General features: G+C 36.6%; 2 protein-coding genes across 2 annotated transcripts in view; one reads left to right on the forward strand and one right to left on the reverse strand.

Moving 5' to 3' along the window:
• Window positions 1-599: 599 nt before the first annotated feature.
• On the forward strand, window positions 600-10,774 carry LOC103509594 (3-ketodihydrosphingosine reductase-like). Its single transcript, XM_026823881.1, has 9 exons — window positions 600-626; window positions 2,423-2,512; window positions 3,513-3,669; window positions 3,756-3,943; window positions 5,815-6,006; window positions 7,344-7,502; window positions 8,618-8,785; window positions 9,972-10,073; window positions 10,527-10,774. Exons 1-9 carry the CDS (start codon window positions 600-602, stop codon window positions 10,614-10,616), a joined length of 1,173 nt encoding a protein of 390 aa, XP_026679682.1. The 3' UTR covers window positions 10,617-10,774.
• A 2,888-nt stretch (window positions 10,775-13,662) lies between these two features.
• Window positions 13,663-18,570, reverse strand: part of LOC113467620 — an 8,549-nt gene continuing 3,641 nt past the window's right edge. The window contains exon 2 of the mRNA XM_026823882.1: window positions 13,663-14,576. Coding sequence (XP_026679683.1) covers window positions 13,663-14,576 — 914 coding nt within the window. The remainder of the gene's footprint in view (window positions 14,577-18,570) is intronic.

Genomic DNA, 18,570 nt, shown 5'->3' on the forward strand with positions numbered 1-18,570 from the left:
TGATACAGTGATTTGCAGTGATGTATTTTTTGAGTAGGTAAGAGCAAATCCTAAAACTTACCTGTCAGTGTATAATGGTTGATTGCCTTGATACAGCGATTTGCAGTGATGTTATATTTCTTGAGTAAGTAAGAGCAAATCCGAGCTGTATTCGGCTTGTTGTGGCTTTTCTTGATGTTAACAATGGCTTCAAAGAGGCAATCCTTGGGTGCCATTTCCTTGTCCATGATGACAGAATGGACGGGAGTTCACTGCAAGTCAAAATCAGATACCTAACCATAATGTGTGTTGTTTTTTTTTTTTTAATTTGTATGTACCTACTTAGGTACCTACATTTTTTTTTTTTTTACTTCTGATCTTGGTCCATCCTGTATACAAAGCTTCCCGTTGTGAGGCTAGGACTAGATCTTTTGTTTGGTCTCTACTCAAACTACATACTTTTCAAGTAGGTACCTACCTAAAATCATTGATAAAATGTATTTGGAGGCAAAATACATCCACAGATAATTCCTATTATTTAATTGACAAGTGATTTATTTTATTTAGGTATTTATTTTATTTATTTATTTTTTATTTTTTTTTTTACAACTGCCCCACAAATGTGCGTGCAACTTGCTCCACTAAAGGTGGGTACACTATCACAAGTACCTAGATATAGATCTTCTTCCCCCCTCTCCTTCCCATTTCAATCCTAAGAAGAGAAGAAAAGTAACGAGATACCAGCTTATACAGAGTACCAATGTGTACTTACATAACATCACCCTTTACATAGGTACTATACAAAAAATGTCAAGCTCTTACACATCAACAAAAGGGTACCTAACCATAACCACCTACCTACTTCAGCAAAAGGGTACCTACCTATAATTATCTAGAGTTGTAAAGTATACTATCTTTTTCATCAAATCCTGGTTTAGGAAATTGAACCTTTTTCTTTTTTTAAGATGAGTGTTCCACCACTGTTTTAGGTGCTGGGTCAACATGAGAACACCAGAAAGTAACCCGTTGAAATATTTGCTATCAAAAAATGAGTACAAATTTTCGTCGATGGTAGGATTCGAACCCAGGACCTTCTGCATGGCAAGCAAGCGCTTTACCACTGGACCAACCGTGCCCCTGCTGGACCCTCGCTGAATGTAGTGAAGGGATAAGGGCTTAAGGGCACCACTTTGGTTGGTATTTTCAAGAACAATAAATGTGTAGGTAGATGAAAAATCTCCAGAAAGGCCCAGTTAAAGAACTCCCTCAAGGAAAAGGTTTGTCACAAACATACTATCACCATGTGTTACATTTCCTCATAGCTTTTTAAACACACTGTGCTACCTGCCTTATTTGCACTGACATTTCCTGAAAAACAGACTTGTGTACAAGAAAAAAGATGTGCTAATCAAAAGAGAAGACGAATGACGATTTTGAATTAGTTTTTGTCCTGAATGCGGAGGTACGACCGACCCACAAAACTGTAATGTGGTGACAAATCATTGAGGGGTGGTGCAGGGGTCACTTTTTGACATCCTAAAAGACAGGAAAAAAGAGCTTCAAGAACGATCGGGTTGGTGAAAACCTACGCGGAAACTGAAAATGAACCATTTGGAAACAAAATACAATGAAAATTAAGAAGTTCGGACCCAGAAAGTACGAAATTGAAGGTAGAATCTTCGATGGATGAGAGTAGATTTTGAGACTCATGCATTTTTGAGAGAGAAAACATCTCGGAGCTTTTAGGTGAGGTAGGAAATACTTACCGTGATACAGCAAAAACCTACGCGGAAACTGAAAATGAACCATTTGGAAACAAAATACAATGAAAATTGAGAAGTTCGGACCCAGAAAGTACGAAATTGAAGGTAGAATCTTCGATGGATCAGAGTAGATTTTGAGACTCATGCATTTTTGAGAGAGAAAACATCTCGGAGCTTTTAGGTGAGGTAGGAAATACTTACCGTGATACAGCAACCTTATTTCCTTGTCTTTAAATATGAAACTTTGAACTTTTGGCCTTTATGAAACGAAAAACTAGTCCCGCAGTTCGAAAAGTCAAAAATGTTGAACGAAACTTGTTCAAATTTGCAGCGAGCCGCGCACAAACTTGGAGCCGCCGTGCCGCGGCGTACGAACAGTCGCGAGCAGAGCCGCACCTGCAGATGAAGCGCTACCTGGCGCCGACGAATGGAACCCTCTCTGTTGATGGTGCGGCGGGATCTTTCAAAAATTTCAAGAGTAGGTTTTGAGACTCGTGCATTTTTGAGAGAGAAAACATCTCGGAGCTTTTAGGTGAGGTAGGAAATACTTACCGTGATACAGCAACTTTATTTCCTTGTCTTTAAATGTGAAACTTTGAACTTTTGGCCTTTATGAAATAAACTAGTCCCGCAGTTCGAAAAGTCAAAAATGTTGAACGAAACTTGTTCAAATTTTGCAGCGAGCCGCGCACAAACTTGGAGCCGCCGTGCCGCGGCGTACGAACAGTCGCGAGCAGAGAGCCGCACCTGCAGATGAAGCGCTACCTGGCGCCGACGAATGGAACCCTCTCTGTTGATGGTGCGGCGGGATCTTTCAAAAATTTCCATTCAACTGCGAAAGAGGTTTTTTTTCTGAAAACCTCCCTTACCTCCCGAGTTGAACATTTGGCAACACTGTAATGGTATACTTTTTTTTTTTTACTGCATTTTTTTTTTATTCAACTGATAAGCTGATAACTTCTTTCTACGTTTCTAACTTTCTACCATGCTGATAACTGATAAAGGCAAAGGATGCAGTGATCAGTGATTAATGGAGTAAATTAAATAGTTGATTGATTGGTTATTACTCTTGTTACTGATTTGCCAGACTATTTCAGCTAGTCACCCTACAAAATTGCTTGCCTGGTTCTTAGTGCTCATTAAAAAATATAGCTGATTAGACAAACTTGACAATTCACATCTTTGGTGCCTACTGCCTACCGATCAACAGGTAAATTACCAGTTCTTCAGTATACCTAGTACTGTGTGATAATAGTACTTACCTTCTCACGGTACTTGTGCAGAAGTCACGTTCGTGGAATATTGCTACCAAAAGAAATGGCACAAACGAGCAGTGACCAGTGTTTTTTATAGGGTTAGGTTAAACGCAAGAAGGAGTTTTCAGGATTAGAGCAGTGATTGGTGTTATTATAGGGTTAGGTTAAATACAAAAGGGAGCTTTTCTTTTCCGCGGATGTGACTTCTGCATAATTACCGAAAGTTTTTAACCAAAGTTTTTTACCTAGATGATCACCTCGGTAGTTAGTTAGGCAAGTTATAGTTATAATAAAGAAATACCAAGGGCTTTTCAGCTGGTAGTACTTATGGGTTAAAAGACAAGTCAATTTCCGAATTTTATTACTATGTAAATACCTATTAACATGAAAACTCTCTTGGTCACAGGACTAAGTTGCAAACTTTACTTACTTTATCATGAACACAAATTGCATAAGAATATTTAAGTTGTAAACTCATTATATTGTTTATACTTCATATTATGTCAATTAAAAGACCACATTTGTATTTTTATTTCACCAGGTAACAGGTGGTTCCAGTGGCATTGGCAAGCATGTAGCCATTGAAGCAGCCAAGCGAGGTGCCCATGTCACCATCGTTGCACGAGACGAGAAGAAACTTCTTCAAGCTCAGGAGGAAATCAAAAAAGCGTGTCCAAATCCCAAGTTTATCCGGTTCATCGAGTATGTATCGTTGGATATCTCAAAGGACTGCAAGCTCAGGAGGAAATCAAAAAAGCGTGTCCAAATCCCAAGTTTATCCGGTTCATCGAGTATGTATCGTTGGATATCTCAAAGGACTACGAGAACATTCGGAGTGCTCTGCAGCCTGCTATGGATAGGTGTGGGCCGGTGTATATGTTGGTTAACTGTGCAGGGATGGCCCTGTGTGGGACTCTGGAGGAAATGACCATGCAAGACATCAAGGTAATGGAGCAACCTCTGTGGCTAAGGGGGTATCACACTAGGCTTGCACTCTGGAGGTCCTGGGTTCAATTCCCAGTGGGGTCAAAGTTTTTTTTTTTTTTTGCTTGGATTTCAGGGTGCACTCAGCCTCGTGAGTAAAAATTGAGTAGCTACTTCAATCAAGTAGTGAGTGACCAGTAGCAGGATTACCAGAGTAAAAAGAAAAATTATACGTATATGTCAGAAATAGTAAAGGAGGCTCTTAGTAATCCTGTGATATCCACAAAAAAAAAAAAAAAAAAAAAAAAAAAATGTGAAGAAGCTCTCAGCTTCACCACAAATAAATCATGATTTAGATAAACATCAAGATAATGATTCTGCACAAATGACTTACAGTAATGTTAATATCCTCAAATACCTTGAAGAAGTAAAAGAAGAAAAAACAAGGTTATGACTAGACACTCTTGTAGTTTTCTTCATCTTCATTGTCTTGGAACTTAGAGTAATGTTATGGCTTTGTAATAATTTATTTTCCTCTATATGTTTCTGAAAGAAAGAAAAAAATGCAAATTACCTAAGTAACTTGTAAGAAATTGCATATTCATTCACCTGTTGAAGCATGAATAAATATTATTATTTTGACCACCTATAGTCCTATACCTACCTACTATTATTTACTGAGGTATTTCAATAATTTTTTTTTTTTCTTTTTTTTAGATGAGTGTTCCATTTATCATGATTTATTTGTGGTGAAGCTGAGAGATCCAAATTTTTCGCACTCGAGTGTATGTAAAATTCCATTAATCATTAATTTTCTTCGTGTTCCAGGTTCCTATTGTACATTGTACTTTTCAGGAATATTATTCTTTAATTCTTTTTCTTCATAATTTTTCCTCTCACTTTTATTTTTATTATTTTAAGAACAAAGTCGGTGCCGTTATTCCATTGTTATTATTCATCATTCCATTGTGATAATAATAAACCCATTAGATTATTACATTAAAATTATCTTATCTTGTATTTTGTGTTATTACAACGGGAATTCCCGTACATAAATGTAAAAAAAAGGAAGAAAAATACCAAAATATGAAATTCCATGACTTGACTTAGATTTGAACCACCAACCTCCAGAGAACTAAAGTGCACCGTCCCAATAATAATTATTATAATTACCCATAATTTAAAGCCCTTCTCACATCGAAACTTGTGAGCTCCAATAATTTCCTATTCCCACCAATTTTTTTCCCTCGTCTACATGGTATTTCCTCCTGTCCAACTTCTTTTCTTCGTGCTAATACATCAATAATGAATTCTCCCCATCACTTTGAAAATCTTAATATGATTTTCCCTACACTTCATATACAGGGTGCGGCCGGACTTTTGCCGCATCCTGTATAAATGTTTTGACTGAGATGAAGGTCAGTGAGCTTCAGATCACGATCAGAAAACAAAGGCCCAAGTAACCCCCAAACGCTCAATATAGTCCAAGTATTAAATTAATTCCAAAGTCCAAATATTCAATTAAGTACTTCTTTTATGTACTAAACAGGCTAAACTTGATAGCAAAGTGGACTAATCTTTCAGGAAAAATTTCTGGGGGAAAAAATTCAGAGGGCCCCTACGGAACACCGAATTTCCAATTAAACTCACAAGAAGAAGAAACAATCTATTATACAAAGCTCATTTTTTTTTTTTTTTTTTTTTTTTTTTTTAGTGCACCCCAAAATCCAAGCACAGAGCCGAAAAAAACCTCGGCCCCGCCGGGAATCGAACCCGGACCTCCTGCGTGCAAGCCTAGTGTGATACCCACTCGGTCACGGAGGTTGCTCCAATTAATTTCAATTCATTTAAAAACCCCAATAATGCAATCTTTTTGTTTGATTTTTCCTTAGACTGTGATTGATCTCAACCTCTACGGCACAATTCACATGACCAAGGCCCTAGTCGAGGGCATGAAACAGCGGGGTCGCGGTTGTATCGTGATTACAGCCTCGCAGGCCGCTAACCTCGGTATCTACGGCCTCGCCGCCTACACGAGTTCCAAGTTTGCATTGAAAGGATTCGCCGAGGCTTTGTACATGGAGGTAAGACTCTATCCTCTTCTTCACCTTTTCCCGTGTACAGACGGGGTCGGCGTTTTTCGTCAGCCTTAACTATTGTATAATTGCTTTGGGCTGACATTTGGTTTTGGCTACAAATTTTTCGAGTGGATGCCCTTCGCACTCAACCTTTGCTCTTTCTTTAGCAAGGGGAAATTCAGGCTGGTATCCTCCCTGTTTAACTTCCCCCAGCCAGACAGCAGGTAAGGCTCTATCAAGTTAGCTTAATTATTTCGATTGTTTAAGATGGTTAAAGTTCATTAACATCATTCATTTAGTTTATCCAGCCTGGTTAGCTTGGAGGGTAGCTCGTCTTGTAAGTACGAGTTCGTAGGTTCGACTCTCGCCCGGGGCTGACTTTATCCTAAACAGATAAGGTTCATTTTCGGAACGGCTAGCTTTCTCCTATCCTGTCCTCCTCTCTTCAATTTTGAGACAAGATCTCCATTCGAACTAGGTTTTATCGTGAAAGTTGCTCAGTTGTTAGGATTTTTTTAAAAGATGAGTATTTACCTGCCTCGGTGGTGTAGTGGTCTAGGCGCAGATAAGGCTCTATCAAGTTAGCTTAATTATTTCGATTGTTTAAGATGGTTAAAGTTCATTAACATCTTTCATTTATTTTATCCAGCCTGGTTAGCTTGGAGGGTAGCTCGTCTTGTAAGTACGAGTTCGTAGGTTCGACTCTCGCCCGGGGCTGACTTTATCCTTCCAGCCTGGTTAGCTTGGAGGGTAGCTCGTCTTGTAAGTACGAGTTCGTAGGTTCGACTCTCGCCCGGGGCTGACTTTATCCTAAACAGATAAGGTTCATCTTCGGAACGGCTAGCTTTCTCCTATCCTGTCCTCCTCTCTTCCATTTTGAGACAAGATCTCCATTTAAACTAGGTTTTATCGTGAAAGTTGCTCAGTTGTTAGGATTTTTTTAAAAGATGAGTATTTACCTGCCTCGGTGGTGTAGTGGTCTAGGCGCTCGACTGGTAAACAGGAGGGCGTGGGTTCAATCCCAGCCGAGGTATGGAATTTATCCTCAATATAATTTGAGAATTTAACCACAATAATAGTAGTAGCCTACTGCTGGAGTAAAGGGACTTTTCAGTCCTATGTGAGCAGTATAAATAAGCACTATTATTATTATTATTATTATTTCACCGCCGTTTTTATTTAGTAGCAATGAAGCAACTGCTACATTAGACTCAATAATTGATTATTTTATTATTATTATTATTTTGCAACAATAGTGCAACTGTTCACAACTGTTGCGGTGTGTACTAGGGGCTGAAGAGCCAAAAAAATTACTTTGAACAATATCTGACCCCCATTTCCAGGTAAAACAAAGCGGACTGACCATCACCCTATGTTTACCACCTGACACTGATACACCTGGGTTTGAAAACGAAGAGAAGTCAAAACCTCGCGAGACCAGTCTAATATCTCAGACTGGGGGACTGTATCGTCCCGAAGTGGTGGCTAAACAGTTGCTAGAGGCAATAAGGAATCAATTGTACAAAATACCCATTCAAAGAAAAAAGAAAAAAATCTAGCACCTCATTCCATATTCCATCATATAAATTATAAAACATTACTTTCCTTTAGGATAAGGAAAGTAAAAAGTACGTTTTCATCATAGCTATGCAAAGTTATGAGTTTCTAACCGCTTCTAAATTCTCAATTAGGTTTACCATACAGTTCAGTTTACATTACTATAAAGTAGTTCAGTAAAATTGTGGAACTCTAAAGAAAAAAAAAAGAGCCCTAGCTGGCTGGCCCTCGAAGGCCCGATGGGGCAAAAATCTACCAAACCAGAAAAATTCCTTTATGTGTCGAACACTTTTGCCAAATTTATCAAAAGTCAACCAACTGTCCAAAATTTACTAGCTGTTTGTTTGACAGACAAATTTAGCAAAATCCGCGAATTAACTGAAACTCGTCTATTCCTTCATTATCCAAATTAATTTCTTACATCCCTGACTCCTTAACCTGAGTATTAAAATCGAACGTTCTTGGAAAAAATTCCTTGATGTCGGTAAAAAAGTCCAACTGGAAATTCTGACTTAAATAAATCAGTTTTCAATAATCCGCCTCCAAAACTCCACAGCTCCAAATAAATTTCTATTATTTCGGCTTTTATAAAATTTAATTCATTTTGGGAGAAATAATAATAATTAATTTCGAAAACTAATGAGTAAAATCGGCGTGAACGACCTGGTATTCCAGAGTTAAAGCGCCTCAAAGGAAAAAAAAAATGAGTAAATAATTATGTAGGTACCTAATTAAAATGTTCCTCTTTTTTACCATCATTTATGTACCTACATAAGCTACTGCGTAGGTACCTACCGCCCTCTGTAGGAAACATAAAAACCTAAATAAAGGTCCTAACTGAAGATGTAGGTAGGTATACAATATTTTTGGTTAAAATAATACACTCAAACTAAACATTGAAATCAATGAAGCAACTGCTACATTAGACTCAATGATTGATTATTATTATTATTATTATTTTGCAACAATAGCGCAACTGTTCACAACTGTTGCGGTGTGTACTAGGGGCTGAAGAGCCAAAAAAAAATTACTTTGAACAATTTCTGACCCCGATTTCTAGGTAAAACAAAGCGGACTGACCATCACCCTATGTTTACCACCTGACACTGATACACCCGGGTTTGAAAACGAGGAGAAGTCAAAACCTCGCGAGACCAGTCTAATATCTCAGACTGGGGGACTGTATCGTCCCGAAGTGGTGGCTAAACAGTTGCTAGAGGACGCTCTGGTAAGTAAGGCTAACATCTTGAGAACCGCTTATTCCTTTTTTTTAAGAGGTTTGACAGAGGGAACGTAACTGCTATGGTCTTATCGTCCCGAAATCGAAGAGAGAAGGAAGATAGGATAGGAGAAAGCCAGCCGTTCCGAGAACGAACATTATACCAATTCCTTTTGATCTACATAATATATCGAAGGTGTCTTTGAAATTTGAGCGACCTGAGGCTAAGGTGATGTCCTGAGAACCGCGAACTCCTTTTGATCTTTTCCCATACTATAGCCCTAACTGGCGGAACTTTGGCCCTGAATAACGGCCGAACCGTACCTTCTGGAAACAGGGCCCACAGACATTTTTTATCCTCATAAATTATCAAATCTCATTCCTTTTGATCTACATAATATATCGAAGGTGTCTTTGAAATTTGAGCGACCTGAGGCTAAGGTGAAGTCCTGAGAACCGCGAACTCCTTTTGATCTTTTTCCACGCCATAGCCCTAAATAGGGGAACTTTGGCCCTGAATAACGGCCGAACCGTACCTTCTGGAAACAGGGCCCACAGACATTTTTTATCCTCATAAATTATCAAATCTCTCTGCAAAGTTTGGGCGATCTGAGGCTAAAGATAAAGTCCTGAGAACCGCTTACTCCTTTTGAGCTTTTCCCATGCTATAGCCCTAACTGGCGGAACTTTGGCCCTGAATAACGGCCGAACTGTACCTCCTTTAAAGCCGACCAACGACCACTTTTGATCTACATAATATATTATCAAATCATTCCGTCTAGTTTGAGGAACTTGGCCCGAAATCGAAATTCCTGAGGCGTGCGAACTCATTTTGAGCTTTTTCAAAATTATAGTCTTAACTAACGATCAAACCGTACATTTCTCGAGACCCGGCCCGCTGACACTTTTGATCTACATAAATTATCAAATCATTCTGCCAAGTTTGAACAGCCTGAAGCTTAAGATCACGTTTGGTCTACATAAATTATTAAAGGAAGGAATTTTTAATTGTGTTCAGCATACTTAAATGCTTGTCACAAATATCGTTCCCCAATCATTACAACTAGATGAATATTATGACTTTTTTTGGACTCAAACCACCAACCTCCAGATCCAAAGTCCAACGCGTTAACCACTGCACCACTGAGGTTGGTTAAATTATTAATATTGTGTCCATTTTATGTTCCTCTTACAGAAGGGCAACTATTTCAGTACAGTGGGACTGGAGAGCTACTTGATCACAACTCTGTGTGCTGGATTTTCTCCCATTGTATCCATACAAGAGACTTTCATTCAGGTGGGTACAGATTCGAGTAATTTTTTTCCACGTTTAATTTTGAAGCATTGGAATAGAATGTACCCTGTTTATATTGCCAAAATGAGACTGAAAAGTCCCTTTACTTTATAACAGTATAACAATACGAGTTCCTCACAAGACCTATTTTAAACATACCAACCTCTGCAAGTCTGCACGAAATGAATTTTTTTCGTGACGATTTTTTTTTTTTGTAACTTCGGAGGCTGTAAGATCTTTTTCTATCGAATTCTAATTTTGCTTTCATTTAATTTTCCTTCACAGGCATTTCTAATGGGACCTCTGCGTCTCACGGCCATCTATCTGCATTGGACCTTTGACAATATTCTCAAGAAATGTCGCAAATCTCAATAGCCACCAGATTGTAACTTCGGAGGCTGTAAGATCTTTTTCTATCGAATTCTAATTTTGTTTTCATTTAATTTTCCTTCACAGGCATTTCTGATGGGACCTCTGCGTCTCACGGCCATCTATCTGCATTGGACCTTTGACAATATCGTCAAGAAATGTCGCAAATCTCAATAGCCACCAGTCTAGGTCTGGTTTACGCCAGGCCAGTATCCGATACGGTACACGATTAAGCACCTTTCACACTTGTCGTTCGGAAAAAAAAAATCGTGTCGTGCGTAGTAGAAACACTCTCATTTAAATTGCATTGCCTATTAGGGCATTTTGTGCCGTTCGGGGAAAAAAAATCGTGTCGTGTGAAGTGGGAACACTCTCATTTAAATCCCGAATGCCTACAGGACATTCGGGAAAAAATCGGATGAAACTCACGACAAGTGGGAACGGGCCTTTACTAATAAAATATACGAGACCTTGTTTAGACTGCTGGGGTAAAGGGACTTTTCAGTCCTATTCGGGCAGGAAAATGAAGGTGTATTTCATGTACGTATAATTCCGATTTTTTTTTTTTTTTTTTTTTTTTTTTTTGGTTTTTTGGGTTATCGTGTCGTGCGTAGTAGGAACACTCATTTAAATTGCATTGCCTATTAGGGCATTTTGTGCCGTTCAGAAAAAAAATCGTGTCGTGTGAAGTGGGAACATTTAAATCCCGAATGCCTACAGGACATTCGGGAAAAAATCGGATGAAACTCACGACAAGTGGGAACGGGCTTTTACTAATCAAATATACGAGACCTTGTTTAGACTGCTAGGGTAAAGGGACTTTTCAGTCCTATTCGGGCAGGATAATGAAGGTGTATTCCATGTACGTATAATTCCGATTTTATTATTTTTTTTACTATTGGTTCAATGAAATAAAAACACATTCCTCCGATATATTCGACAACATTTATTTTTAATAATATTTTAATTTTAAATGAAATAAAAGAGAAAACGGGTTTATATAATTTTCGACTAGGGCTTAACGCAAGTTCCATTTGAAAAGTCACTCTTGGTCTTTCCTATACGGGCGGGTGTCATCTGTTGGTGGTTATAATAAGTAGTAATGCGTTTTTTTTTATTATAAGTGGTAATAGTTTATTTTATTTTTTTTATTTATTTATTTATTTTTTGAAAATACAGCCAACCAGAAATCCAAAGACGATACATTAATGACAACAATATGAGCTTTTATCTGGTACCAAAAAAAGTTTTTTTAACCCATTCAGAAAAGGCTGTCAGAGTAAAGGAATGGAAAAGCAAAGTGTATTATAAGTGGTAATAGTTTATTTTTTTATTTATTTATTATTTTTTTTTCCAATTTTTCTATTGAAAATAGAGCCAACCAGAAATCCAAAGACGATACATTAAAGACAACAATATGAGCTTTTATCCGGTACCAAAAAAAGTTTTTTTAACCCATTCAGAAAAGGCTGTCAGAGTAAAGGAATGGAAAAGCAAAGTGTCCCAAATTTTTCGCACTCGAGTGTATGTAAAATTCCATTCATCATTAATTTTCTTCGTGTTCCTATTGTACATTGTACTTTTCAGGAATATTATTCTTTAATTCCTTTTCTTCATAATTATTCCTCTCACTTTTATTTTTATTATTTTAAGAACAAAGTTGGTGAAGTTATTCCATTGTTATTATTCATCATTCCATTGTGATAATAATAAACCCATTAGATTATTACATTAAAATTATCTTATCTTGTACTTTGTTTTATTACAACGGGAATTCCCGTAAATAAATGTAAAAAAAGGAAGAAAAATACCAAAATATAAAATTTTATGACTTGCAAAGATTTGAACCACCAACCTCCAGAGAACTAAAGTGCACCGTCCCAACAATATGTAATTATAATTACCCATATTTTAAAGCCCTTCTCACATCGAAACTTGTGAGCTCCAATAATTTCCTATTCCCACCAATTTTTTCCCTCGTCTACATGGTATTTCCTCCTGTCCAACTTTTTTTCTTCGTGCTAATACATCAAATGAATTTTCCCCATCACTTTGAAAATCTTAATATGATTTTCCCTACACTTCATATACAGGGTGCGGTCGGACTTTTGCCGCACCCTGTATAAATGTTTTGACTGAGAAGAAGGTCAGTGAGCTTCCAGATCACGATCAGAAAACAAAGGTCCAAGTAACCCCCAAACGCTCAATATAGTCCAAGTATTAAAGTAATTCCAAAGTCCAAATATTGAATTAAGTACTTCTTTTATGTGCTGAACAGGCTAAACTTGATAGCAAAGTAGACTAACCTTTCAGGAAAAATTTCTGGGGGAAAAAATTCAGAGGGTCCCTGCGGGACACCGAATTTCCAATCAACCCCACAAGAAGAAGAAACAATCTATTATACAAAGCTCATTAAAAAAAAAAAAAAAAAAAAAAAACTTATCCAAAGGAAAATATGTGATTGGAAATGGGTTTAAAAAAAAAAAAAAAACTTATCCTAAGGAAACTATGTGATTGGAAATGGGTTTTCGATTTCCTTACAAGTTTCCTTGGAATTCACTTTGTTTGTTCAGTAGAGGGAAAAGTTACTGCTCGTGACGACTTTACGAATGACTTTTCAAAACAACTGCCTTGTTTTCCCTACAAAAATAAACGAAAAATGCATTCTACAATAAATAATGTGATAGAGATATAGTAAAATATATAATATTTAGAGGATTAAGTAGACAGAAAAATAGAACTAGTTGTAACAATTAAATATTATTTTTTGTTATTACATATTTGAAGGGATTTGATAGAGGGAACAGTAACAACAGAGGTCTTATCGCCCGGAAATCGCAGAGAAGGTGGACATGATAGGACAAAGCCAGCCTATTTGAGAGGGAATCTTATCCGTTTAGGATAAAGTTATAAAGAAATTTAGCCTTTTGTCGTCCGATATCTGATCCAATGTAACCGCGCCTTTGTTAAGTTTACATTCCATTTTCACATCACCTCAAGGGAAAGTTAGGTGAAATTGTTGAGTTTTGTTTTTGCCCTTGAGGAAATACAGGAGCTTTTTGGTAAGTTTATGTTGTCAGGTATGTACTGTTTTATAGTCACAAAATTGTAGACCTTTTTTTATTCAACCATTTTTTCCCTTGTGAAAATAAAACGATAAACTCTCTTCCCAGCTTCAAATTGACCAATTCGTATTTGGACAGGAAGACTCAATCATATTATGTCAAAGCTTCTTACCTGAAATGTCCTTCTTCCCAGTCTTCCTGGGTGTCAGCTTGTCGTTGATAGGGGTAAGTTCCACATTGATGTTGTCTGCACACGTATCATCTGTGTTATCCACCAGAGGAACCGGTGAAGGCAATCCCAAAGGTCTACCCCATTCTTCCACAGGATTCCAAACCAAAATTCGTTTATTCTTGGGAGACGGAGGTGGGGGCAGACCCAAAGGTTTCCCCCAGTCTTTGATCGGATCGTTGGAGACAGTACTCTGGGTGGTCGCTAGTGATTGTCCAATAAACGCAGATTCTTGTTCGTTCAAATTCTGTCGGATGTTGGCGTTTCCGTTGGTGTCCTTGGGAACCGTATTGATGGACGTCACTGAGGTAGCGTTGTCCGTTAGCAAGTCGTTGCCTCGCACGGATCTGTGTTCGTCTAATGCTCGTTCGAATGCAATGTTACCTTCGTTGTCCTCACTTCCTGGGAGAGTGCCATAGAAGGAACTCATCATGACGGAGGCGCTCATGTCTGGATTGATGACTGAGGTGGTCATATTATCCAGAACGTTATCAACAGTTTGGTCGTGTCCTAGTATCATCTCAGGAGGAGGTGAGAAGGAAGAGGTGACGCTGACAGGGGAGTATGGCGTGTCATCTTCAATGTCGTCCAGTCTAGAGTCTGGCGTCTCACTTCGGCTGCTGCTGTCCCCAGCGCCAATGTAAGACGTTCGCATTGGCATCATTCTGCTTCGAATCAATTCCGCATCTGGGGTTTCAGATCTTTCTTGGGTGACTTTTTGGAAAACTTCTTTTGCTGTCAAATCTAATTCCTTGGTTTCTACCTCGGAATTTCCATTCTTGGAGTCATCACTTTTGACCTTTTCTTCAGTTTTGTCACTCGATGAAGCTCCAGTAGCTCTTGGTGATGCATTTCCTTACAAGTTTCCTTGGAATTCACTGTTACTGCTTACTGCTCGTGACGACTTAACGAATGACTTTTCAAAACAACTGCCTTGTTTTCCCTACAAAAATAAACGAAAAATGCATTCTACAATAAAATAATGTGATAGAGATATAGTAAAATATATAATATTTAGAGGATTAAGTAGACAGAAAAATAGAACTAGTTGTAACAATTAAATATTTCTGATAACTTTTAAATTCTAAGTACCTATAATCGTTATAGTGAAACGTAAGAAACGTACAAAATTAAATTGTTTTCGTCTAACTTTTTAAGTTTAAATGGTGAAAAAAGGTAACTTTTTCAAGTGTTTAAATTCCATAGTCTAAGCTTTTTCCGCTTGAGTCATACGCCTTATCCTGGCCATAGAAAATATGAAATAATTTTATTAATAACGAATCAATTGTACAAAATACCCATTCAAAGAAAAAAGAAAAAAAATCTAGCACCTCATTCCATATTCCATCATATAAATTATAAAACATTACTTTCCTTTTAGGATAAGGAAAGTAAAAAGTAAGTTTTCATCATAGCTATGCAAAGTTATGAGTTTCTAACCGCTTCTAGATTCTCAACTAGGTTTACCATACAGTTCAGTTTACATTACTATAAAGTAGTTCAGTAAAATTGTGGAACTCAAAAGAAAAAAAAAGAGCCCTAGCTGGCTGGCCCTCGAAGGCCCGATGGGGCAAAAATCTACCAAACCAGAAAAATTCCTTTGTGTGTCGAACACTTTTGCCAAATTTATCAAAAGTCAACCAACTGTTCAAAATTTACTAGCTGTTTGTTTGACAGACAAATTTAGCAAAATCCGAAACTCTTCCTTCATTATCCAAATTCATTTCTTACATCCCTGACTCCTTAACCTGAGTACTAAAATCGAACGTTCTTGGAAAAATTTCTTGATGTCGGAAAAAAGTCCAACTGGAAATTCCGACTTAAATAAATCAGTTTTCAATAATCCGCCTCCAAAACTCCACAGCTCCAAATAAATTTCTATTATTTCGGCTTTTTTAAAATTAAATTCATTTTGGGAGAAATAATAATAATTAATTTCGAAAACTAATGAGTAAATAATTATGTAGGTACCTAATTAAAATGTTCCTCTTTTTTTACCATCATTTATGTACCTACATTAGCTACTGCGTAGGTACCTACCGCTCTCTGTAGGTAACATGAAAACCTAAATAAAGGTCCTAACTGAAGATGTAGGTAGGTATACAATATTTTTGGTTAAAATAATACACTCAAACTAAACATTGAAATTATTCAATAAATATAAGTTTATAATATGACACGAATAAAAATACCAATAAATAATAATTCAATGGAAATAAATATACTGGATGAATAATTAAATAAATAGTAGAACTCGAACAAACGCCTAAAATATAGAGAAAAAATAGCCAACAATAATGTCTAGTGTCTAAAATATATACAGCCCCTTGTGTCTAGATTATAAAGTACCTAGCATAAAACTCGCTTAATAATTAAGGTAAAAACAAAGTGTCAAAAAATTTCATGGAGGGTAATTGGATTATAAAGTACCTAGCATAAAACTCGCTTAATAATTAAGGTAAAAACAAAGTGTCAAAAAATTTCATGGAGGGTAATTGTAAGTTTGTGATTTTGTAGCTTGGATGGCCTTTAAATTAAAACTGGCTGAGGCAAAAAAGCAGGCGCATAAGAGGGAATAAAATTGCGAATTAAAATAATTAGACGGAAAACACAAATATGTATGAAATAATTTTTAATTAAAGCAAAATAGTGTTAAAGCGCTTTAAAGGAAGAAAAAGTGAAAGTTTTGGATTTAAGCTTTTAGTGAAGAAATCAGCCTTTTCTAAATCAGCAGGATTAAACTGAACAAAAATGTGTTTAAAGCAAAATGATTAGCTAACCTTAAACAAATCCACATTCAACATGCATAACTATAATCATGGTCCAATTCACTTGTTGTGAATTTAAAATTCAGTGTCGATTTCTGGTACATTTTAGTTTGTTGTCTCCAGTTTTCGTTTGTTATTAATTTGATTTAATTTCAGTCGTTATACTTACAGTAAATTTTTTGTAGATACTTAAAGTACCCACGCCAATCTTTTCTCATCACATTAACAGCCTAATCAGCCTTACATTTCATTCTTCGTATAAAAAATAAATATTCTAGCACGTACAAAAAAGCGACATAGGTAATAATTAATTAAAATCTTAATTAAACAATAAGTTAACTTGTCCTAAGAAAAAATAAGAAAACCCTAATTAACTGTCATCCTTCTCATTTATTATTCTATAAATATGGTATTAATTTAAGAGTTAAAATAAATGTAGAACTTAAACAAAAACGTTTTCAACAATTTTTCTCTTTTTAAAATAAAAGATAATTCAAATTCAGTGGATCCTTGGCAAAAGATTTTCCCTCTACGCCAAATAAATAAGAGCTTATCTACCTATAGAATTTTCATAATTTAATAAATAAAATGAAAAAAGACCACCGAAATTCCATTGGATTTGGTGGTTAAAAATAATAATAATAATAATAATGAATTAAAGTTCGTTTAAAAAAACCTAGAACGTGAGGTAATCTTTCTGTTTCTTACTATACAAAAATCTTACCGAATTAATTTTTTTACCCATATTAATCCAAACTTGTATCATTTCGAATAAAAGTATGCTTGTTCCTAGAAATTTTTCAAGCCCGGAAAAAAAGCAGGAAAAGGGGAAATAGGATCAAGAATAGGTGTTTTTTCCTTTCGGAAACGGAACCGATTCGGATGGCGCGCCATCTTGGATTTCCTACGATTTAGTACGGGCGCCATTTCAGTTTCCAAAAGGGAACCATTGATAAATTTAACTGACACAATAAGACGTAGCGTATAAACCCGCTTTTAGATCCTTTCGGGAAACGGAACCGATTCGGATGGCGCGCCATCTTGGATTTCCTACGATTCAGTACGGGCGCCATTTCAGTTTCCAAAAGGGAACCATTGATAAATTTAACTGACACAATAAGACGTAGCGTATAAACCCGCTTTTAGACACGTTACAAATAGAAAACCGATAAGGTAAAATCCTAAGATCTAACTTTTAGAAGTAGTGTGTAAAGATGAGCTAAAATAAAAAGAAAAAAAGCAAAAATAGTGTCTCTCTTAAACGCAAACAACATTTAAAGCAATAACACCATCGATATTTGAATAAAATAGAGTGTTGGGTTATTAGAATTGAATAGGTAATGTTTTAACTGAAAGAACTTTCAGAAAACACGCTAATATTCAGAATTTCAGATGATGTACATTCCCACTTTAAAAAAAAAAAAAAAAAAAATCTAAATATGATGTGTTCCAATCCACTCGACCCCAAGATTAGGGCATTAAGATTAGGGTTTTGAAAACACAAAATTGGATATAGACGACGCGACTTCAGCTGTGCTCATGAGGCAAGTTAGTGTTTAACCACATGGCTCTTGGCCAATTAAGAAGACTTAATCATATTATGTCAAAGCTTCTTACCTGAAATGTCCTTCTTCCCAGTCTTCCTGGGTGTCAGCTTGTCGTTGATAGGGGTAAGTTCCGAAAATAATAATAATAATAAATTAAAGTTCGTTTAAAAAAAGCTAGAACGTGAGGTAATCTTTCTGTTTCTTACTATACAAAACTCTTAACATTATTCTTACCGTTTCTATTATTACTGGATACTAGGTATTTGCGAACACTTTGCCGCGGCGCGTAACAACAAACCCGAAAAATCAAATTTCGCGCAACACATTCTCGAAACCGGTCACGATCTTAACAAGAATGAAAGATTTTTTCCCACAAACCTAATTTGGTTCATTGCCCCCATTTACCTTTACCTTGGAAAAGTGACAAATTAATATTGACCAGCTGGGATTTGCAAAACCCCAAGAGCCATTTAGGACCTAATTTTGGTCCAAATCCCACATGTTTTTTTTTTTTTTTTTTTA

This window comes from Diaphorina citri, unplaced genomic scaffold (genome assembly GCF_000475195.1).
Source record: "Diaphorina citri unplaced genomic scaffold, Diaci psyllid genome assembly version 1.1 scaffold512, whole genome shotgun sequence".
Taxonomy (NCBI): domain Eukaryota; kingdom Metazoa; phylum Arthropoda; class Insecta; order Hemiptera; family Psyllidae; genus Diaphorina; species Diaphorina citri.